This window comes from Pleurodeles waltl, chromosome 7 (genome assembly GCF_031143425.1).
Source record: "Pleurodeles waltl isolate 20211129_DDA chromosome 7, aPleWal1.hap1.20221129, whole genome shotgun sequence".
Lineage (NCBI taxonomy): Eukaryota > Metazoa > Chordata > Amphibia > Caudata > Salamandridae > Pleurodeles > Pleurodeles waltl.
Window position 1 is genome coordinate 551355313 of NC_090446.1, and position 24269 is coordinate 551379581.

General features: G+C 45.5%; 1 protein-coding gene across 2 annotated transcripts in view; it reads right to left on the minus strand.

The window, feature by feature from the left end:
- LOC138304332 (integrin alpha-M-like) overlaps window positions 1-24269 on the minus strand; it is a 628283-nt gene that overhangs the window by 185200 nt on the left and 418814 nt on the right. For both annotated transcript variants that reach the window (XM_069244296.1, XM_069244297.1), the window contains one exon: window positions 6070-6221. In XM_069244296.1, the coding sequence (XP_069100397.1) occupies window positions 6070-6221 (152 nt within the window). The remainder of the gene's footprint in view (window positions 1-6069; window positions 6222-24269) is intronic.

Genomic DNA, 24269 nt, shown 5'->3' on the forward strand with positions numbered 1-24269 from the left:
CAGAGCAACGTAGGTGCTGTGCAGCATGTTAAAATGTTAAAATAAAAAAGGTAGGCAAGTGAAAAAAGTGTTAAAAAGGCTACTCGCAGCCAAGCTTCCCTTCATCCTTTATGCAGTGCTGTAACACTGACTAAAACAACATTGTTATGCCATATGAGAAGTTCAAAGAAAATAAAAGTGTGCGAGAAGCAAGTTATAGGCAAAGGTTGAAAGATGAAAGTGGGAAGAGACTGAAAGTGAAGAAATAGGTATAAGTAAGAAAAGTGTAAGGGCAAAGAAGAGAAACAAGGTGAGGAGAGAATTCACTGAGATGCACTGTGAACAAAAGAGAATAGTTCAGAGAGAACGAGTAGAGAAGGTAATAGAAACAAGAGACTGCATGGAGACAAGAAACACCGGTAGATGTGAATGGGTGCATTGTAAAGGAAAGGTTGGTGAGAAAAGGGGTAGAAGTGAGGAGGAGTGGTGGTAAGATAGAATGTGTAGGATGTAGAAAAATAGAAAATTACAGTAGTATGGTGAAATAACGAAGGAAGTTAGCTGGGTAAAGGTGAGTGAACATAGAAGATGAGACAAGGTGAGAAGGATAGCAAGAATTGAGAAAACCGAAGACAGCAGGGTAAGGAAGATGGTAAATGAGAAATGTAGGAAGCTGGCTCTGTATATACTATATCAAAATGAGATTTAGGCCCATATTTATACTTTTTTAGCGCCACATTTGCATCATTTTTTTTATGCAAAAGCGGCGCAAACTTGCAAAATACAATTGTATTTTGTAAGTTTGCGCTGTTTTTGCGTGAAAAAGTGGCGCAAATGTGACGCTAAAAAAGTATAAACATGGGCCTTAGTGTGCACAGAGTCCAGGGATTCCCCAAGAGGTTTGACAGAAGCAATAATAGATAATACTATTGCTCTATTTATGGTAGTGTGGTCGAACAGTTAGGCTTATCGGAGGGTAGTGTAAAGCATTGTTGTACACACACAAGCAATAGAAGAAACACACTCAATGACTTGACTCCAGACCAATAGGATTTTAAATAGTAAAATATATTTTTGTTACTTTATTACTAGAACCACAAGACTCAGTACAGAAGTAAATACGGGTGCAAGTAAGTACTTAGCATAGACATCAAAGTAACTTTGTTTCAATGTGGGCAAGTAAACAGTTTTTAAGAAAACAGAATATCTATTTTAAAAGTGGACACTGCATTCTCAGAACAGTTCCTGGGGAAAGAAAATAAAGTACAGTTTTAGAGGTAAGTACACAGCATACAGTTTCAGTCTCTGGGTTATAGGTAGTCTACTGTTGGGAGTTTAGGGCAACCCCAAACACCCACCACCACCAACACAGGGCAGGCCGGGTGCAGAGGTCAAAGTTGAGCAATTTTAATGTGGGCTCCTATGCAGACAGGGGGTACTTGGAATTCGGTCTGCCAGCAGGTAAGTACCCGTGGCTCGGAGGACAGACCAGGGGGCATTAGAGGAGCACTGGAGGGATCCCAAGTAGGCACGAATCCCACACCCTCAGCGGCCCTGGGGCGGCCGGGTGCAGGGTGCAAACAGGGCGGTGGGTTTCCAATGAAACTCTATGAGAGGACCCCGGGGGTCCTGTGGGGTGTCTCGGGCACACCACTGGCCGGACAGGGGAGAGGGTCGCCTCTTGATCGTCGATGCACCGGGTGTCGATTTCTCCAAGGCCTCGGGGCTGCGGTGCAGAGGGGTTCTTTGGCGTTGGTTATCTTCATCCAGGGCAGTCGCGGTCAGGGGGGTCCTTGGGATTCCCTCTGCAGTCATTGTTGTGGAGGGGTGGAGAGGTCAACCCAGGGTGGGCACTTGGTCGCCATCACCTGGGGGTCCTCTCTGGACAGTTGGGCCACCTCGACTCGGGCAGTTGGCGTCGGGTGCAGAGTAGTTAGGACTCACGAGTCTGGAGTGAGATGGGAGTCCTTCAGAAGAGGTTTCTTTTTCTGTTTTTCTTTGGACAGGGCCGCTGTCCATAGGAGTACATGATCCTCTGTGATGCACGCAGTCCTCTGGAGGTTTTTTAGAAGTTGCTGAACCTGCAGGACGTGTCGCTTTTCTTCTGCAGGTTCTTTGAAGCAGGAGACAGGCTAGTAGGGCTGGGGCCAAGTCATTTGTTGTCTCCATTCCTTCTCTGCTGGGGTGTCAGCTAATCAGTCCTTCTTCTTGTGAGGTCATCAGGAATCTGACTAGCTTGGTTCAGGGAGTCCTTAAATATAAGATTTAGGGACGTTTTTAGGGTTAGAGGGCAGCCCTCCTTGCACTCACTCCCTGCAGCGGGGAGGTTTGGAGCACCTCCACATAGTGCAGGCTTTCTTTCTGGCCCCAGAGAGCACAAAGACTCTCACCCATGGGGTCAGAACCCCATCCCTCAGTGGCAGGCTCACACAGACCAGTCAGTCATGCACTGAAGGATTAAGTAAAATACAGGGGGCATCACTAAAACGCCCTCTGTGTGTATTGTTTAATAAATCCGACACTGGCATCAGTGTGGGTTTATTATTATGAGAAGTTTGATACCAAACAATCCCAGTATTCAGTGTAGCCATTATGGAACTGTGGAGTTTGTTTTGTCAAACTCCCAGACCATATACTTAATATGGCCACACTGTACGTACAATGTCTAAGAACGGACTTAGACACTGTAGGGGCATATTGCTATGCCCTCACCTGTGGTATAGTGCACCCTCCCTTAGGGCTTCAAGGCCTGCTAGAGGGGTGACTTACCTATGCCACAGGCAGTGTTTCGTGTGCATGGCACCCTGAGGGGAATGCCATGTCGACTTTACTTTTTTCTCCCCACCAACACACGCAATCTGCAATGGCAGTGTGCATAGGTTAGGTGAGGGGTGCCTTAGGGTGGCACAACACATGCTGCAGCCCTTAGGGACCATCCCTGGCCACAGGGACCTTGGTAACACTGGTACCTTTTACAAGGGACTTATCCTTGTGCCAGGGGTCTGCCAATTGTGGAAACAATGGTACATTTTTAGTGAAAGAACACTGGTGCTGGGGCCTGGTTAGCAGGGTCCTAGCACACTCTCAGTTAAGTCAGCATCAATATCAGGCACAAAGTAGGGGTGGTAACTGCAACAAGGGCAATTTCCCGAAACAAAATTACAGAGAAAGTAAAAATGAGCAGGGAGAACATGGAAGAGGAGAAGGAGCAAAGACAAAAACAGCAGAGAGAGTGGGAAATAGAATGAGTAGAGGAACAGAGAGGGGCACAACTTCTTCAGAACAGAGGGGACAAAAGAGGGAACATGTAGCACACCTGTATGGAATTAAGAAATGGATAAATGGACAGCCTTGTAAGATGGAGAAGAAAGAACACAGATAGAAGAGAACGTGGATATTGTGGCTTAAATTGAAAAGTGCCCAGAGAAGGAAAAACTGGAAAAAGAAGGTGTATTGTGGAGGGATTCGCGTGCGATGTGTGACAAAGAATGTTTTTATAATCACCACTACAAGCATCATGGACATTAAGGAAGCTGTTTCTATCTATAGAACCTTATATACCAAAGTAATTAAAAAAAAGGGCAGCAGCATTTGCAACTGTCGGAATGGTTCAGCATAGAGTGAACATGTATTTTTTTCATACAGTGGATGCTTTTCCTTCTTTATAATATGTAATGTCTCAAAAGAACAACCGAGGGACCCCTATATATAAAAGGAACACACATAGACAAACTCACTGGTTTCTTTAATTTGTTTCTTTAGTTTCTAATCAGGTTTAACGTACCACACAAAACATCTACCTAGTGTAGATACATTTCTGTCATGAACAAACCACATCTTTCTTCTAACAAGTATCAGCAGGCCAAAAAACAAATGAAAGTGATGAGCATGTGATGTGTGTGGTGAAAGCACACAGAATTAGATTACAACATGTAGAGAGAAAGCGCATTCGCACAGCTCAGGTTCATCCTAAACACTAGGCAGGGGGCTTGAAGATGAAGTACAAACAAAAGCAAGGGTACGGTGTCTCACAGACACGCTCAGCATCTCCTCCTCTGAGTTCGGGCACACTAAGGGCCAGATATAGGTAGGTTTCATATTGCGACTTGCAATTTGCGAGTCACAGCGACTCGCAAATTGCAACTCGCAATATGAAATGCAGAAAGGTGTCTCAGACACCTTCTGCGACTCGCAATGCGAGTCTAGGCACTCACAGGGATGGTGGCCTGCTGGAGACAGCAGACCACCATGTCCGTGACTGCTTTCTTAATAGAGAAGTTTTTTTTTTCTTTTTGCAGCCCGTTTTCCCTAAAGGAAAACGAGCTGCAAAAGAAAAAATACTGAAACCATTTAGTTTCGTTTTTTTCAGAGTAGGCAGTGGTCCAAAGGACCACTGCCTGCTCAGATTTTTTTTTTTTTATTGCATTGACATGGGGACCCCTTCCCTTTTGCGAATGAGTTACCATCCACTTCAAGTGGATGGTAACTGCGAGTTGGTTTGCGACCGCGAAAGCAACTCTACATCGCGATGCGGTCGCAAATAGAAAGGGAACACCCCTTCCTATTTGCGAGTCGGAATCACATTTTGCGAGTCGGTACCGACTCGCAAAATGTGATTCTGCATCGCGTAAGGCCTTTTGCGCCTCGCAAACAGCGTTTTTCGCCGTTTGCGAGGCGCAAAAGGCTTACTACATCTGGCCCTAAGAGAACAAAGTCTCAACCCAACGAGTGGTTGAAAAAACAGCAACAGAAGTGAGGGATTCATTCCTTTCTATCAAGAGTAATCTTACCAGGAATGGCAGTTAAAGCACAATTATAGAGCCAAGGTGGGTGGCTCTGCCCTGGCTCTTCCTGGTGCTGAGGGGGCGCAGGACGGGCCCACCACGCAGTGGGTTGTTTATTCACGCTCCAAAGTGACTGAAGCAGGTGAGTGATGAGAAAGGCATTCTTCTTAGCCCCGATGCATCCTAGGGCTCACAGTGCCCAAATGCAGCCACAGATGCGTCCCGCATAGTTGGTTGTTTAATCGCACTTTATAGCGCCAGGAGCAGGTGAGAGTGATGAGATGGGCCCCCTTCTTAGCCCCGCTGAGTCCTGGGACTTGCAGTCCCCAATTGCAGCCACAGATGCTATTTAATTTTATTGATTATAACAAACGGACTAACAAAGTCATCCATTCTTTTTATTGATTCCTGAAACCAAAAACTCGTTCGCAGCCTAAATGAGAATAAACATGAAGAAGACGACATTTTAGAATTACAAAAGCTTATTCCATTGTTTAGTTCGTCCTATTAATAATTGTAGTAGTAATCATAATAGCATATTGCTTTTTTTATTGCAGTGGCATTCTTTTTCTTCTTATTCCTAATATATATAATATATAATTGTATAAGAAAAGGAAGAGAGGTGCGTGAAAGAGGATTGAGTCACAAATGTGAGGTAATCCTCTAATTGTTTGGCATAATCAATGTTATAAATTATTGGTCCAGATACCAGAGTTCCTGAAACTCTGCATTCTTACATGCCTGACAAACAGTCATGCAGGTCTGGTATGTTACTGTTAAAAGCTAGTGCACTTTTCAAACGCAGTTGTAATATGCAGTAGTTTCCCCTCACCCAATATGTTTCTTGCAGTAGCCTGGATCTACACCTTCCAAGACACAAGTGTATTTTTTGAGGGAAAGACAATGCTGCATTAAATGCATTGATCCTAGATAGGCTAAACAATTGATTGTATGTGAATCACAGAAATAAATTGTTTCATCTTGAGCGCCAAATAAAGCTAGTTCTTCCCTATTTTGAATATTATATTTGCATAGTTGTTCCGCCTTGAGGTTAGTAAAAACCTCGTGGCTTCTCCTATGCTGACCATAATGAACTTGAACTCTACAGGCCACCTCTCTCATGATCAGTTCTGCTGTAGTTAAGATTCTCCACATAAAGTTACCTTAATTGACTTGGATGAATGCTAAACTGAATATTGCAAGGTTTGAAATCTCTAATACATTCTACTGTACATCTTGCTCACTTCTCCACATAAAAACCTCAAACTTAAACAAGAAAAATTAGGAAAATAAACTCCTCACTCACAGGCAAGTACACGTCGTGCTCTTCACAGCGCCTTTCAATGCCAATCCTCATGGTCTTGTTTAGGAGTTGATTCTTGGTGTTAAACACAGCTCGACTGTTTAAACGCACCGAGTCCAGATGCAGGCGGTAGTCGATGGTGGAAGAGAAACTTCCTAAAATGATAGGAGAAAATGCTGTGCAGTGAGGCGAGGTCAGATTACGTGCAATTTATTTGACCATGTTTGACGATGGGGAATCTGCATTTTGCGTACAGTGAACAGTGACCATCTTTTTCCTTACTGTATTCAAACTATCGAAATGAGTAAGGAAATATAGACACCCAAATAGATGCTCCCTTTAAAGCATTGTCATTCAAAGACTAGGAGCAAGCAAAGGTTTCTTGCAGAGATTTATTTTACTCTCATGCACATCCTACCCTAACAGTTTTTCCAGAAAATGGTGCACTTAAGGGTAAGGACAGCAGCACTTTTTGGTAAACGAGCCATGCCCTTAAATACTCATTTCCACATCAACACAGATTACAGTAATAGACCTCAATACTAACGTGACCACTACCTACTAACTGCCATGACTTCCAATGAGTGGACTTAGCATTCGACCTCCAGCTTTCGCATTTGGGGCACGAGAGCTAGATCAAGGTCATGGTAATTCATTTCCATGGACATTTCTGTGAAACAGCCTTTTCAGTATGAAGGTCGGGCCCTTGAATGACAGTCAAAGAGAAAGGGATCCACCTTTGCCGCATCAGACATTTGCCACTTTATTGACAGTAACTGATAAACTATAATCAGCAATAATTAGTGCTAATCCACTAGTACCTGGGTGCTCTATGTACAAGCCTTTTTCTGTATTTTAGATCAAATGAAAAATCAGTTATGCCAAGTTTGGTTCCCAAAAGGCATAACAGCAAAGATCATTTACTGCCAGAGACTGTATGTCCTTGTCTTTCCCAATAAAATCACAGGACCACTATCCTAAATAACAGAAGTGATGATACTAGAAGCAATGACCCCATCAAATTCTTATTCTATATATATTCTATTTTATGTACTTTAGGAATTACATCTAAGGTGCTCCCACAAGAGTGGAAATTTATTACCAACATACAGTTTGAACTTTCACTTAAGATCCCGCAAATCCTAACAATAGCATCATTGTAACCTAGGTGAGAGAACAGATTCACACATCATAGTCTCCTTTTACACGAAAAAATATATGTTCTGCTGGTATAGGAAAAATGTGTTTATTTCTACATCTGTTGAGATTCCCAATACATTTTACACCCTCTACAGAATGCCCACAATATGCAGGTTGGTCCTCATTTAGAGACTAGGGGGCTTTTTAAAAAATGGCCTGCGCCTCTGGTGCATCGCTCTTTGTGATGAAACGGTGGCACACGCTGCAGGTCCACATCTACTAGACCAAACAAGACACTCTGCGTGGCTTTTAATGGCCTTGTAGACATGGAGTAAGGGAATGAAGCGCAAGTTCCTTTGTTGCCTTACTTTGTATCAAAGAGGCATTCCATGGGTGTTGCAGTGGGTGTTCCCATACAACACCCATTGATTTTGACGCATTCTCAGATTTACAAGATTTTGTAAATCTTGGAATGCATCAAAAGCCTACGCCTCTTCAGGGGAGGAGTGAGTGAGGCGCAACAAGGAGAAATATCCTTATTTCTTCTTGTTTTTTCCACTTTCTATGTGTGTTGTATTCTGCAGTACACAAAGTAAGAGGAAATTGCCTCCAGTGATTGTTTTTGTGCAGAAAGGTGTCCCTTCCTGCACAAAAACAATCATTCCTACAACGCTGACACCCTTGCACCATGGTGCAAGGGTTACTGCATTAGTTCATTGCAGCTAATTGTGCCCCAGCACAGGGGGAAAGGACAGGAATGCTCTGAATGTTATGGATACAGTCCACTCTTGCCCTTTTCTTTTGATGCTAGGCAGTGCAGCAAGAATCCTTGCAGCGCTGCCCTGCGCCAAAACCTTGTAGATGTTGCCCTGTGTTTGCACTGTCAGAATAGCATTGGAGCTGGATGAGTCGAAGGACAAAATTGTATGTCACAACAAGGAGTGACTAATTATTGGCAGGCACTAACATTAAGTGCAGATTAAAGACTTTGGGTATAAATCATAGTGATTACACCTCGTAATGCGTACATTTTCTTTTCTTAACTTCACAACAACTTCATAGATACATATTGTTGGAAATGGCCTTTCTGCAGGGTCATCCCAGGCTTTTTGTCTTCCTCCTCCTCTTTTTCTGACCTAATTTTTGCTGGCTTTGGGACTCTGCGCACTTTACCACTGCTAACCAGTGCTAAAGTGCATATGCTTTCTCCTTAAAACATGGTGACATTCAATCATGCCCAATTGGGCTATTTAATTTACTTATAAGTCCCTAGTAGAGTGCACTATATGTGTCAAGGTCCTGTAGATTAATAGCTACTAGTGGGCCTGCAGCACTGATTGTGCCACCCACTTAAGTAGCCCCTTAACCTGCAAGGCCTGTGTGTGCAGTTTCACTGTTAATTCGGCTTGGCATTTTTAAAGTATTTGCCAAGCCTAAAACTCCCCTTTTTCTACATGTAAGTCACCCCTGTGGTGTGCCCTAGGTGACCTCTATGGCAGGGTGCTGTGAAGGTGAAAGGAAGGACATGTACTTGTGTAGTTTACATGTCCTGGTAGTGTAAAACTCCTAAATTCGTTTTTACACTACTGTGAGGCCTGCTTCCTTCATAGGCGAACATTGGGGCTGCCCTTATACATTGTTTGAGTGGTAGCTGCTGATCTGAAAGGAGTAAGAAGGTCATATTTAGTATGGCCAGAATGGTAATACAAAATCCTGCTGACTGGTGAAGGTGGATTTAATATTACTATTATGGAAATGCCACTTTGAGAAAGTGAACATTTCTCTGCACTTAAATCGTTTTGTGCCTTACAATCCACGTCTGGCTGGGTTTAGTTGACAGCTCCTTGTGCATTCACTCACACACACCCCAAACACAAGATACATCTGTATTTTGAATGGGTCTTCCTGGGCTGGGAGGGTGGAAGGTAGGTTCTCACACAAAAGACTGCCACACCCCCTACTGGGACCCTGGCAGACAGGATTGAACTGAAAGGGGACTTGTTGCAATTCTAAGCCATTCTTTGAAGTCTCCCTCACTTCAAAGGCACATTTGGGTATAAAAACAGGGCCTCTGCCCTACCACCTCAGACACTTCCTGGAGAAGAAACCTGAACCAGAACCTGCACCCTGACAAGAAGAACTGCCTGGCAGCCTAAAGGACTCACCTGAGGGCTTTCTTATAGAGGACCGCTGCCTTGCTGTTGCCCTGATGCCTTGCTGCTCTCTTGCTTTGCTGGAGAACTGCTCCCCAAGGGCTTGGATAGACCTTGCCTCCTGTTCCCTGAAGTCTCAGGACCAAAAAGACTTCTCTCCTGCAGCTGAAATCCCACTGCAGCGAAAATTAGATGCACCGCCTGCCAAGAATGACGCACAGCCTGCTCGCGGTGAACAATTCACTGCACGCTGACTCCGGAACAACGTAGTCTGACTTCACAACAGAAGATCAACGCAGTGCCAGTGACGCAACCAGAACTTCAACGCACGGCCCTACTGGATCAACGCAAGCCGACTCAGAACGACGCCTACCGACTTCCTGAGAGGAATTGACGCAGCACCTGCCGTGCGGAAGAAAATTCCATGCATCGCCTACAGGAATCGTTTTGACCTGCATTTATCCAGATAAATATTATATATTTTTCTAAACACTGTGTGGTGTATTTTTGTGGTGTTATATTGTGGTATTGTATGGTTTACTGCACAAATACTTTACACATTGCCTTCTAAGTTAAGCCTGACTGCTCAGTGCCAAGCTACCAGAGGGTGGGCACAGGATAATTTGGATTGTGTGTGACTTACCCTGACTAGAGTGAGGGTCCTTGCTTGGACGGGGGTAACCAGACTGCCAACCAAAAACCAAATTTCTAACACATATTAATCATTAAAATGTACCTATATTGAAAGTGTCCTTTTTGTGATTTGGCATTAGTCTGTTCAGACGTTCTTAAGTAATTAGGGTTCAAGATGTATGCCTATCTGGATGGTTGAGTATGCAAGACTCTTGCAAGAGTCCTGAGAGCATGCAACTTTTAATAGAGTGATCTGAATTTTGGGGGGGGGGCATTTTTTCCCCTTTGCTGACTCGCTCCTATGAATACCATGAGAGCTCACACTCTGGCTGGTAACAACATGAAGAGAAATGTTGCGGTCATCCATACAGGACTCAAGGTACCCCAGACGAACAAGTTACTTACCTTCGGTAACGCCTTTTCTGGTGGATACACTAGGTACCTGTGGATTCCTCACTCATTGAATTTTCCCCATGCGCCAGCATCCGACGGAAATTTTCTCCTAGCTTCTGCACGTCGACGAGGACATCACAATTGCCCGGCTCCCACGCGACGTCGACTGACGTCATACAGGCAATAAGAGGTCCTCGCCGGCGTGCTGACGTCAGTTGTCAACATTTTTACGTGCCTTTGAGGCGATCAGGTAAATATCAACAAAACATATCTGATACGAACCCATCAAATAAAATCTTATACCATAATATTTAATTAAATTAAATAGAAAAAACAATCGTATAAATATGCATATATACAAAAATATATACATATAAAATAATATACAAATATACAATAATAAATGTATATATATACATATATAGACATATATATATATATATATATATATATATATATATATATATATATAAATAAACACAAGCATGTATACCATCTGCATCAGTATAAATAAATCAATGACTTACAGGTGCTCACCCAAGGAAATCTTGGTAAGACCAGACAGGCAATGGGGAGGCGGGTGGGACCGTGAGGAATCCACAGGTAGCTAGTGTATCCACCAGAAAAGGCGTTACCGAAGGTAAGTAACTTGTTCTTCTGATGGATACAACTACCTGTGGATTCCTCACTCATTGAATAGAGTCCCAAAGCAGTACGGCACTCGGTGGAAGGTGCCTGAATGGTCAGACCAAGAAATCCTGCAGCACCGACCGTGCAAAATGGCCATCCCTCCTCACCTCCGAATCCAAGCAATAATGCTTTGCAAAAGTGTGGAGGGATGACCAAGTTGCGGCCTTGCAGATGTCAACCACAGGAACACCTCTAGCTAGGGCCGAAGAGGCCGACTTAGCTCTGGTGGAATGAACTCTTATTCCATCAGGGGGTTCGTTCTTTGCCAGAGAGTAACACAGCTTAATGCAAAGAATGACCCACCTGGAGAGTGTTCTCTTGTGGACTGTCTTTCCTCTCCCCTTTCCCACTTACCTGATGAAGAGCTGATCTTCCAATCTGAACTCCTTCGTTCTGTCAACGTAGAAGCTCAGTGCTCTTCTCGGGTTCAGACGATGCAGTCTTTCTTCCTCTTTCGAAGGATGAGGTGGAGGATAAAAAGAGGAGAGTGTAATAGACTGACCCATATGGAAGGGTGAAACAACCTTCGGCAAGAAAGCAGCCTTGGTCCTCAACACCACCTTATCCCCATAAAAGGATGGGGGCTTAACAGAAAGAGCCTGTAGCTCACTCACTCTTCTAACCGAAGTAATGGCAACAAGGAAAACAGTTTTTAAAACCAACAGTCGTAAGGGGCAAGAATGCATCAGCTCAAAAGGTGAGCCCATAAGAAATGTTAAAACTAGGTTCAAATCCCACTGAGGCATAATGAAAGGAGTGGGAGGATATCTATTAGTCAGGCCCTATATGAACCTCAAAACCAATGGAGATTGAAATAAAGATGGTTGGTCAGGCAGACACAGAAAGGCTGACAGAGCTGACAAGTAGTCCTTAACTGTCGCAACGGCACAACCCCTCTGTGCCAAGGATAACGCAAAAGACAAAGGGGGTTATTCTAACTTTGGAGGAGTGTTAATCCGTCCCAAAAGTGACGGTAAAGTGACGGATATACCACCAGCCGTATTACGAGTTCCATAGGATATAATGGACTCGTAATACGGCTGGTGGTAAATCCGTCACTTTTCCGTCACTTTTGGGATGGATTAACACCTCCTCCAAAGTTAGAATAACCCCCAAAATGTCTGATAAGTGGGCGCATAAAGGATCAATTTGCTTCTCTCCACACCAATTCACAAATTTAGCCCACCTGCTAGCATAGATAGATTTAGTGGAGTGTCGCCTGGCCGATAAAATAACATCCACCACCTCGGGTGGGAGAGAAAAGGAACTCAGGTTGCCCCGTTCAATCTCCAGCATGAAGGTGCAGGCTGTGGAGGTGGGGGTGTAAAACCTGCCCCTGCGATTGTGAGAGGAGGTCTGCCCTGTGAGGGAGACGGAGCGGGGGGCACAGTGAGAGTTGGAGAAGATCTGAATACCACACCCTTCTTGACCAATCCGGAGCTATTAAGATGACTTGGGCACAGTCTTGGTGAATTTTCCTCAGAACCCGAGGAATCAAGGGTATGGGGGGAAACGCATAAAGCAACTGGCCGTACCAGGACATCTGAAACGCGTCCCCCAACGTTCCTTGCACCGGATACTGGAGGCTGCAGAACAACGGGCAGTGCGCGTTCTCCTGAGTGGCAAAAAGATCTTGAAGATGCACAGGGTTAGATCTGGATGAAGACGCCACTCGTGATCGGTCGAGGTGTGCCGACTGAGACTGTCCGCACGCACGTTCAAGACTCTGGCCAGATGGTTTGCTACTAAGCAAATCCGATGGTACCTTGCCCAGGACCATAGCTGAAGAGCTTCTCTGCAGAGAAGGTATGACCCTACTCCTCCCTGCTTGTTGATGTACCACATCGCAGTAGTGTTGTCTGTCAGGACCTGGACTGACTGACCGTGAAGGGAAGGGAGGAAGGCCTTGAGAGCCAGACGTATCGCCCGCAATTCCAACAGATTTATGTGAAATATCTGTTCCACTGGAGACCAATGACCTTTGACCTCCAAGTCCCCCTGATGAGCTCCCCACCCTAGAGTGGAAGCATCCATTATCACTGTGGCCACTGAAGGAGGAAGCGAGAACGGCCTTCCTTGGGAAAGGTTGCCGTCAGCAGCCCACCATCGAAGATCCGCTGCAGCGTCTCTGGAAATCTTTACTGATCCCTCGAGATCCCCTTTGTGTTGAGACCACTGCTTTCGGAGGAACCACTGAAGAGCCCTCATGTGCCAGCATGCATGAGTGACCAACAGAATGCAAGAAACAAACAGACCGAGCAGACGAAGGACCTTGAGGACTGGAATGACCGATCCACTTTGAAACATTGGAACCAACGCCTGAATGTCCTGAATCCGCTGGGGCAGAGGAAAGGCACGATTCAATGTTGTGTCCAGTACCGCCCCTATGAACAGGAGACGTTGAGAGGGCTCCAGGTGAGATTTGGCCACATTCACTGAAAAGCCCAGATCGAACAACAACTGGGTTGTCGACTGCAGGTGACGCAGCACGAGCTCCGGAGACTTGGCCTTGATCAACCAATCGTCTAGGTAAGGAAATACCGCTATCCCCTTCCTTCTGAGCTCTGTTGCAACCACCGCCATCACCTTTGTGAAGACTCGAGGTGCTGAAGTAAGACCAAACGGAAGGACCGCAAACTGATAGTGTTGCGATCCCACCACAAAACGGAGATACTTCCTGTGCGACTTGAGTATCGGGATATGAAAGTAAGCATCCTGCAAGTCGACAGACACCATCCAATCTCCTTCGTTCGACGCCAAAAGCACCTGTGCTAGGGTCAGCATCTTGAACTTTTCCTTTTTGAGGAACCAATTCAAAATCCTCAGGTCCAGGATTGGTCTCAACCGACCATCCTTCTTGGGGATCAGTAAAGATCTTGAATAAAAACCCTGACCACTCTCCTGCTCTGGAACCAACTCCACTGCACCCTTTGAAAGGAGGACTAGAACCTCCTGTTCTAGCAACAGGAGATGTTCTTCCGAACAGAAGGATGGACGGGGTGGAATGGGGGGTGGAAACTCACGAAAGGGAAGGGCATAGCCTTTCCCCACAATACTGGTGACCCAGGAGTCCGATGTTATTGCCTCTCACATGTGGAGAAAGTACATTAACCTCCACCCTACAGGAGTAGCATGCAAAGGAATTGGTGGATGAATAAGGCTGCTTTCCATGCTGCACCCCTCCAGAGGAAGAGGAAGAGGCAGAGTGCTGCTGGGTGGCCCCTCTGGTTCGAACCCTACCCCTCCCCCTGTACGATCTATAGGGGAGGGCAGTGGTGGCTTGCTGTTGAAACCTGCCCCGAAAGGAGGAGCCACGACCAAACCCCCTAAATCTTCTGAACGATCGTGAAGAAACAGAGGAGGAGGCCTGCAAGCCCAAAGATTTTGCTGTGGCTCTACTTTCTTTAAACCTTTCAAGGGCAGAGTCCGCCTTTGACCCAAAAAGTTTATCCCCATCAAAGGGTAGATCAAGCAGGGGCGATTGAACATCCGGTGAAAAACCTGAAGAACTAAGCCAGGCCTGTCTTCTTGTAGCGACAGTGGTGCCCATAGCCCTGGCCACAGAATCAGTTATGTCCAGCCCTGACTGGATTACTTGGGTCGCCGTAGCCTGAGCATCCGACACAAGGCCCAACACCTCCTGAGATAATCCAGAATGAGATGACTTAACCTCCTCCATAAGGGCGTAGATGTATCTGCCCAAGATACATGTGGCATTCGTGGACTTAAGGGCCAAACTACAGGAAGAGAATGTCTTTTTTGAAGACTGGTCCATCATTTTAGAGTCTGTGTCCGAAGGCACACCTGGAAAGGAACCTGGAGCAGTATGTGATGAACATGAAGCATGCACAACCAAGCTTTCTGGAGTCGGGTGCCTCGACAAAAAGCCTGGATCCGCAGGAGCCACACGATATCTGCGCGCCACTGTCCTGTTAACAGCCGTAGATGTGACTGGCTTCTTCCAAATCTCCATAATTGGATCAAGGAGAGCCTCATTAAAAGGCAAAAGGGGTTCTGCAACAGCCGAGGCCGGATGTAGTACTTCCGTTAAAATGTTGGGTTTTGCCTCAGCCACTGTAAATGTAAATTAAAAATGTAAATTAGCACTTGTATAGCGCACTACTCACCCGTTAGGGTCTCAAGGCGCTGTACTCATACCGCTATGGAACCCCTCCTGGCTTTTCCCTGTGAGGCGCCCACTCCTGAGCACCCCCAGGGTGAAGCCAGGCATCCAAGCGCTGTTGGGGCCGTTGTGGAGATTAAGTAAGCTATTGCCCAGAGTTGCAGAGTGGGACCCATGAATTAGATTAGGCACCGAGGCGAGAATTATCTGGTCAAGGGGAATTGAGCCCAAGACCTGCCGAAGCAGGACTTGAACTCTGGTCTTGAGCCAGATCTCTGCTTCAGGGTCTGGCTGCTCTAACCATTGAGCCACACTTCTCCACTGGGAGGGGAAGGTCTAAAAAGTCAGCTGCTTTCCTTAAAACAGATTGGAAAGAAGCAGCTTCCTCTGTATATTCCCCAGGAGATGTCAAGTCCCACTCCGGGGAAGTGTCCAAGCCACTAGCAGTGTCCAAACCATGAAGATCTGTCAGAGGCTCCTCAATCTCACCCTCTTCCAAGGCCTGCCTGTTATACTCCTGTTCCTCAAGGAGGCGAAGAGCTAGCCTCCTAGAATGAAGCCTGGCCTCGATCCTTGACATCGATGACCTCGCATGACGCCGATCCTCTGATCCATCCGACGCCGGATCCATCAGCGCCGTGGGCTTTTTCGGCGCCGACCGAGGCAGAGGATGAGAAGGTGAAGAACTCTTCGGCGCCGGGACAGCAGTCCTAATCAGAGTCGCAGGTCTTGTAGGCGACGCCAAAGGAACCGGCGCCGAGCCAGCACCTCCCATTGGAAGGAAGGGCATGAAAGGTGCCGGTCGTATGGGAGCCGGAGCACCCATATTAAAGACAATGGCCCCGAAGGACCAGCCGGACCACCACCCGGAGCCATCTGTTGAAAAATGGCAAACATCGCATTAAGAAATGCAGAACTATTAGCACCTGGTGCCGGGAATAATGGATATTACGGAGCCTGCGCCCGAGGTGATAACGGCGCCGGCCCAGGCATCTCTGATGCAGGTGAAAACTCAGTATCCTGTTGAGGTACGACCTCGAAGACAGACGGCGGAGACGGCGGAGACGGCGGAGAAGTCGGAGAAGCGGGAGACGTCTGCGGCTGAGGAGTGATGGTGGGACTAACCTCCCATGTCTTACGACGCCGAACCGAAGGCAACCTCGAGCGTGAACGATCTCTACTCGAACGGCATCGAGAATCATGACGGCGCCGGGAGTCACGGTGACGTCGATGAGATTTCGGTGATGACGATCTGCGCCGGTGCTGCTTTTCCTTCTTTTTGGACTTTGCCAAAAACAGCTTAGCCTCCCTTTCCTTCAACGCCTTAGGATTCATACGTTGACAGGATTCACATTTCTCCACTTCATGGTCGGAGCTCAGACACCACAAGCAATCCACATGTGGGTCTGTCACCGACATCTTGCCTCCGCACTCTCTACAAGGCTTAAAGCCCGACTTTCACTGTGACCTCTTAATAGAAACAGTAACTGAAACTATGCAGCAGTAACAGTTGCTCCCTCGAAGAATAACCGTCGCTCGAAGGCACGGAAAAAAGGGAACTGACGTCAGCACACCGACGAGGACCTCTTATTGCCTGTATGACGTCAGACGACGTCGCGTCGGAGCCGGGCAATTGTGACATCCTCGTCGATGTGCAGAAGCTAGGAGAAAATTTCCGTTGGATGCTGGCTCATGGGGAAAATTCAATGAGTGAGGAATCCACAGGTAGTTGTATCCATCAGAAATGCACAGTGTTGTTATCAATGATATGATTTCAGGAATCACATTGATGTTATCAATTACGTCATAGAAAATGTCATGAGTGATGCAATAAATGTGATCATAAACAGTGAATAGGGAGGTGGAGAGCTATAGTTACTTCAGTTAAATATAACTCGTGAACTTCAGAATCGTTTGGTATTTAAAATGTTATGTATTAACTGACATTTCCACCTAACTATAATGTCACTTTAACCTTTAGTTTCTTCAGTGAACTTCTAGGAGTCTTTAATGTAAAGCGAGACATTATAAAAATACCTAACTATAACATCACTTTAACCATCAGTTTTTTCAGTCGATTTCTACGTTTTTTTAACATAAAATATTACTTCATTACCAACCCTAATTAGTCCTACCCCCGCACAGACTTTGGTCATGTGCAGCGAGGGGTTGGCTTCAAGCCCTGGCTTGATTGCCAACTGCTGCACCTAACCATCCATAGGCGGTTAACTCTGGCTTTTGGCTGGCTTGACCTGTGAGCTCCCAACCCTTCCGCACATGGCCTTTGTTTTTAATTTGACCCCGGGGGTCCCCCTGGAATCCCGCACAAGGGTCAGGGGACCAAGGGACCCATGCCCAGTGCCCTTATTCTTTATATTTATTTGTTCTTTACCATATGTGGACCAAGTCTCAGAGTCATTAAAATGTGGCCAAAACTTTCATGTTGCAGCCAGCCAATCATATTGCATGTTTGGACCTCGCAAAAAGTGCCATGCCAGCCAATTAGATAAAGTGTTTTGAGCTTGTGTTACCTCAGTACTTCTCAGAAGTACCATAAAGGTATTACATCGCTAGAAATACATACATTTTTTAACCTTAATTTCTTAAAAAACTACTGACAAGATTTACACCAAACCATATATATATTACCTATTGGCGTTGCTACTAGGAAGTTATAGTTAGGACCTACTTTCAATAGAAAAAAACATGTTTTGCTTTGCTAATAACTTTGGGGCCATTTGATGAATCTTCACAACATATTTCCAAGAAAATATGATGCTCTCTTCAGCGTCTGTCTGGAACGTTTTGGGATGATCTGTCAAACAGGGCCAAGAAAAAGGGGGGGGGGGGCAAAATGCTTTCCCCCCATGCATTTTGCCATAGGGATTTTGAACAAGAATAGTGCCCAAACCACTAGAAGGAATTACACCAAATTTGCCAAAAAGGTAGCTCTTGGTCCACAAAACGCTCTTTTTGTTATTAGATGTAAATCAGTTCAGTAGTTTTTGAGAAATTAAAGAAAAAACGAATTTGAAATGATAGGGACGCAAAGGCTCCACGAACTGTCCCTATCTCGCGCTGAGATTTGATTGACTGCCAACACTCCAACAAGGAAGTGTTGACAGCCCTGTAACCTTTGTTTTTCCGGTAAATTTATAATGTTCTTTTAATTTTATTTCATAAATATAACGTCTCCGTAACCTTTGTTTTTTTCAGTGAATTTCTATGTTTTTTAATGCTATTTCGTAACCATAATGTTCCTGCAACCTCAGTGTTTGAGAGGGTGTGTGAGTGGGCGTGTGACTGGGTGTGGCCATGTGTAACTAGGCTTGTAAGTGAGTGCGTGTGAGTGCACTTGTGACTGGCTCTGTGAATCTGTGAGTGGGTGTGGCTGTGTGGGTGTGTGCAGGTGTGTGGGTGGCTGTGTGGGAGTGGTATTGTGGGTCTGTGAGAGGGTCGGTAAGTGGTTGTATGAGTGTGTGAGTGGCTATGTGAGTGGTTGTGTAGGTATGTAAGTGGATGTTTGAAAACTATGTGGCTCTGTGAGTGGTTGAGTGAATGATTTTGAGGGTCTGTGAGTGGGTGTGTGAGCGGCTATATGGGTGTGTATGAGTGGGTGTTTGAGTGGTTGTGTGGGTGTGTGAGTAACTGTGTGAGAGTGTGAGTGGTTTTGAGGGTCTGTGAGTGGGTGTGTGAGTGGGTGTTTGGGTGTGTGAGTGGGTGTGTGAGTGGTTGTGTGGGTATGTAATTAGGTGTGTGGGTCTGTGAGTGAGTATATATATATATTTTTTAATTGGGTTCTGGATCCCAGAATCTTCATGGAATACACCCAAATCTGTGAAATTCCAGGAAGAATCTACAGCTCCTCTCATGGAAAAAACAAAAATGTTTTTTGTACAATGTCTTGTCCAAGATGGACCCCTCACAGGCCCCTCTATTAGTTCCATGGGGTCAGGGTACCTCTACCCTGACCCCTTCTATAACTTTTTATCTTTATTTTCCCTGCTGAGAACTGAATGCTGATGAACAAAATGGCAGCTGCAACTTTCCTCACACATTGCGGCCAGCCAATCACGGCATGGCTAGAGTTTCAAAGTTAACACATATATCATTAAAATACATAACTAGGAGGAACAAAATCCTACATTCATAATTTAAATAAAACATAATTATTTGGTGTATAAACATTTTAGAAATTTACAGTACAGTACAGTGGTACTAAAGAAATAAATAAATACCATGATTAAGAACATTGTATAGTTAAAAAGGACTTTAAAAAAAATACAAATTCAGTGAGAAAAAGTTTAAAGCTTCATCATAGTTAGGAAAACCTAATTATTATTTCTGTACAACACCAACTTAGAAATTCAAAAGTTGTATTTAAAACTTACAGTTATAATTTGTGCCAAAGCCGAAAAGCCCTAAGTAGCGCACCTCCGTACAGAGTTTTGTGAACTCGCTAGCCACAGTACTTATTAACTATAACTCAGCCCTCTACCATGCAATTATCCTATTGTCTTGCGACAGCTCAGATATCTAACTCTATATTTATTGTTAATTCATTTACTTTACATTAACTATTAAATACTTGTACTTTTCATTAAAGCCCTACTTGCGTCATATCAAAGTGGATGAGATCATCAATCTATAATAGGCAGGTCACATGTCCCCATCACCCCACATGCCCTACTTGCTTCACATCCAAGTTGACAAGATCATCAATGTATAATAGCCAGGTTATATGTCCCCCTCACCCTCTATCCTAGGTGAAAAGGAATGTGTGTTCTGTAAAGTGCTGGGCAAAGCAAACAAAAAAAAGTGCAAACATAGTAGGGGCAAGTACACATTAATTCCGTAAACTGTTCTCAATTGAGATTTTCCATGCTAGAGCTCTGTTTAGATCTAGTGCTACCTTGGGCCAGTTCTTTTGATGTAGTTCTTTTAGCTAATAAGCTTCTGGGAATATGCATAACACTTCATTTTCCCCACAATATCCCCCTATTGATCAAATCAAATTAACATTGGAAAGCTTCACCTCCTGTCTGCAACAGGTGACCAGTTGAATGACAAGTTGCCTTGAGTTGAATGTGGAAAAAACAGAGGTCATGGTGATAGGAAATAACCCCGCATTATGGAACTAACTTAGTTGGCCGATGTATCTAGGAGAATGGCCCCTCGCTAAGCCTGAGGTAAAGATCTTGGGGATTGTATTTGAGAAAGATCTGTCAATGGCCTCTCCGGCAAGGAGATTAGCAGGAACATGCTTTTGCCTTCTCACGGTCCTTGGAAAGAGACTTAAGTGGCTCCCTTTGGAATCCAGAAGGATAGTAGTTTAAGGTTTTGTACTCTCTTGCCTTGATTATGGCAACTCTCTCTATTCAGGTAGTCCTTCTTTTGTTATCAAAAAGCTTCAGGTTTTTCGGAATGCAGCAGCACAGACAATACTGCGCCTCCCTAAGCCTCAATCTGCTTGCCCGGCCCTTATCAAGCTGCACTTGTTACAGATAGAGAAAAGGATCAACTTTGAAGTCCTGTGCATTGTCCACAATGTTAAATACACTTCTGGCCCTCACATCCTTTGACATCCTGTTGCTTCTAATAGGGATCCCAGAGCTCTGAGATCAAATGACCTCTCCCTGCTAGTTACCCTCAGACTTAATAAAGAAAGAAGAGGTAGCCGCTCATTTGCTTTTCTGGTTCCCAGCCTTTGGAATTCACACCTCATTCATGTTAGTAATAATGGAAATCTCCTGCATTTTAGGAAACAACTTAAGACTTATCTCTTTAATGAATAGTCCGAAGATCCCTCCACCACAAAAACTAACTTCCACTGATGCATGATGAACGCACCGGATTGGATGAAGGATAACTTTATCAAACTCAACACCAAAAGAATGGAAGTCTTCAACTTTGGAAACACCACCTCACCATGGACTGACACATTGTGGCCCTGGGCACCCCGAGTAGAACACGCAACAGACCTCGGCATCATCCTGGATAGCAAGCTCTCCGTGAAGAAACAAGATGATGCAGTCTCATTCTCCTGCTTCCACACCCTTCACATGCTCTGCAAGATCTTCAGGTGGCTCCCAGTAGATACTAGAAGGACCGTCATGCAGGCCCTCATCACCAGAAGACTGGACTATGAAAACACGCTCCATGTAGGAATCACAGCACACTTCCTAAAGAGACTCCAGACAAACACAATACTGAGCTACAAGACTCATACTCGACCTCCACAGAAGGATCCAGATCACACCCCATCTCAAAAAACTACACTGGCTCCCAATTCAGAAGAGATGTCAGTTCAAGATACTGACCCACATCTATAAAGCCCTGCATAATGAAGGACCAGCATATATCAACAAATGCCTGACCTTGAACCAACCGACCAGACACCTATGATCAGCTTCCCTTTCCTTCACAGACACCCCGTATATCTGTTGAGCCAACAGTGGAGGAAGCCCCTTCTCGTACCTGGCAACCAAGGCCTGGAACAATCTTCCCCTTCACTTCATGACTGCACCGTCACTCCAGTGATTCAGAAGAGAACTAAAGACCTGGATGCTTGAATGATCAGGTGATTTGCTGCACATTATAAATGTTTGATTGATTTATTGAATCTTCTGGTCTCTTCTCCAGTTCTGATAGCATCAGGAAGCCCGATCTAAGTAGCTACTTGCTCTATAGATATATGAATAATAATAATAGTAATAAAAACAATAATAATAATAATCATCATCATCATAATAAATCAAAAGCTGATTAAAAATCTACAAACAGCAATATAGGCTCCTTTATTTTTCCATTGCCTTTACTCCCATTTCCCAAAGACTAAGGAGGGGAATACTCCATCACAAATGTGACAGATCTCCTGTCCACCTTTTTACAATCCCATTATATCCTATGGAGATTGTAACAAGGTGAACAGGATATCCGTCATGTTTGTGACAACGTATTCCCTTCGCCAAGACTTAACTCTGGCCATAAATACAGTGATTGATAGTTGAGTGCTCCACTAAAAACAGTTGTGCTCAACTGGGAATAAATCACTTGTAGGAAAACAATCCTTCAAATACCGCCAGATTAGCTTAGCAAATATTTAAGCCTCCAAGTCTATTAGGTTAATTTGGTGATAATGCAGGAATCTGTTTGGAGTATGTGGATAATTTTTCTTTAAAACAGTTTTCATTACCAGCTCCCGTCCAGCTTACAGGAAACTGGCTTGAGCTTGTGAAGACATTGAGGCCCTCATTACAACCCTGGTGGAAAATCCTGCTGACCGCGTGCTGACGGCCGCCAACATGCTGTGACCGCGGTGGTATTCCGCTATGGGTATTATGACCCACACTGAGAAAACCGCCACTATACAGACACCCACACAAGTCCGCCAGACCAAAGGTCAGTGATAAACTGGAGATAGCAAAACCCACACCGTTACGCCAACAGGAATACGCCCACAGTAACACAACCCAGGAATCAACGCAGCGGACTTCCACCCGCGGTAAACCATTGGCGGTACACACCGTTGCGCTCAAAATACACACACTTACAAAACTACACCACATTGGGCAATTCAAACTACACACACGACACACATACACACACCACACCCACACACTCACACCACTATAAAACACACACCCACATTACTCACAACCCCTTACAGTGAAAAAATCTGAACAAGCAGGTGAGAGAGAAAAGCAAAGACCACACCATCATCCAGAGGCACAGAACACCATCACACATACACCATCCACGCACCTCACAGCAGACACCCCAACACATCACCCCATACATCACCTCACATATCACTCACACCACATCATGGCACCTCAAAGACACCCCAGGTTTTCTGAGAAGGAGCTCAGGGTTATGGTGGAGGAAATCATCTGGGTAGAGCCACAGCTATTTGGATCACAGGTGCAGCAGACCTCCATTGCAAGGAAAATGGAGCTATGGCGGAGAATCGTCAAAAGTGTCAACGCCGTGGGACAGCATCCCAGACCCAGAGATGACATCAGGAAGAGGTGCAACGACCTACGGGGGAAGGTGCGTTCTGTGGTTTCAAGACACCATATAGCAGTACAGAAGACTGGCGGCGGACCCCCACCTCCTCCCCCACAACTAACAACATGGGAGGAGCAAGTGTTGGCAATAATGCATCCTGAGGGCCTCGCAGGAGTAGCAGGAGGACTGGACTCTGGTAAGTCAAAGCTTTACTACTTTATCCCCCACCCTACTTGCATGCCATCACAAACTCCTACCACTACCCTCACACCCATCAGTCCAGCACCTCACATATACCCCACTATCACAACCCACCCATCCCAGTAACAAGCCCTGCATGCTACAACAATGCATGGACATCCATCACAGACCTGCATGGACACCCATCACCACAGCATGCCAAGTAGAGAGACTCACCAAACCCACATAATCACCAATCACACAATGCCAAGGCGACAGGGAAAGCACATTAATACAGGGAAACACACCCATTGCACACGATAGCACACACAGATACAATAACAATGTACTTACATCCCAACAGGACCCCTACCTAATGTCACCGGACAGGAGGTGACAGCCATATCCAGTCCCCCCACAGAAGAGGCCCACAGTGATGACACAAGCTCTGCACGCCTGGATCATGATGACTAGCCTGGCCCATCTGGGACCTCTGGACAGTCGGTTACTCTGCCACAGTCCCAAACCACCACAGAACCTCCCCCCTCAGGAAACACCAGCACAGCACCCACCCAGCGGGCACATGCCACTCTCCCCAGGACACGTCAATCAGCAGTGTGTCCACCACTACAGGGACCCCAGGCAAACCCACTAAACCAGGACGATCAGGGACCTGGGGTCAGTGGCAGTGGGCACACGGTTCAGGGGACAGAGGCACAGGACAACAGGGAAGCTGGGAGGACTGGTGTGTGACAGGGGGAGGACAGGCCAAGGGAACCGACTCTCCACGAGGCACTCTCCACCACCATGGGAGCATACTACCATTCCCAGGAGACCATGGGCACGGTACTGGCCAAGTTTCAGGAGACCCAGTGGCTGTA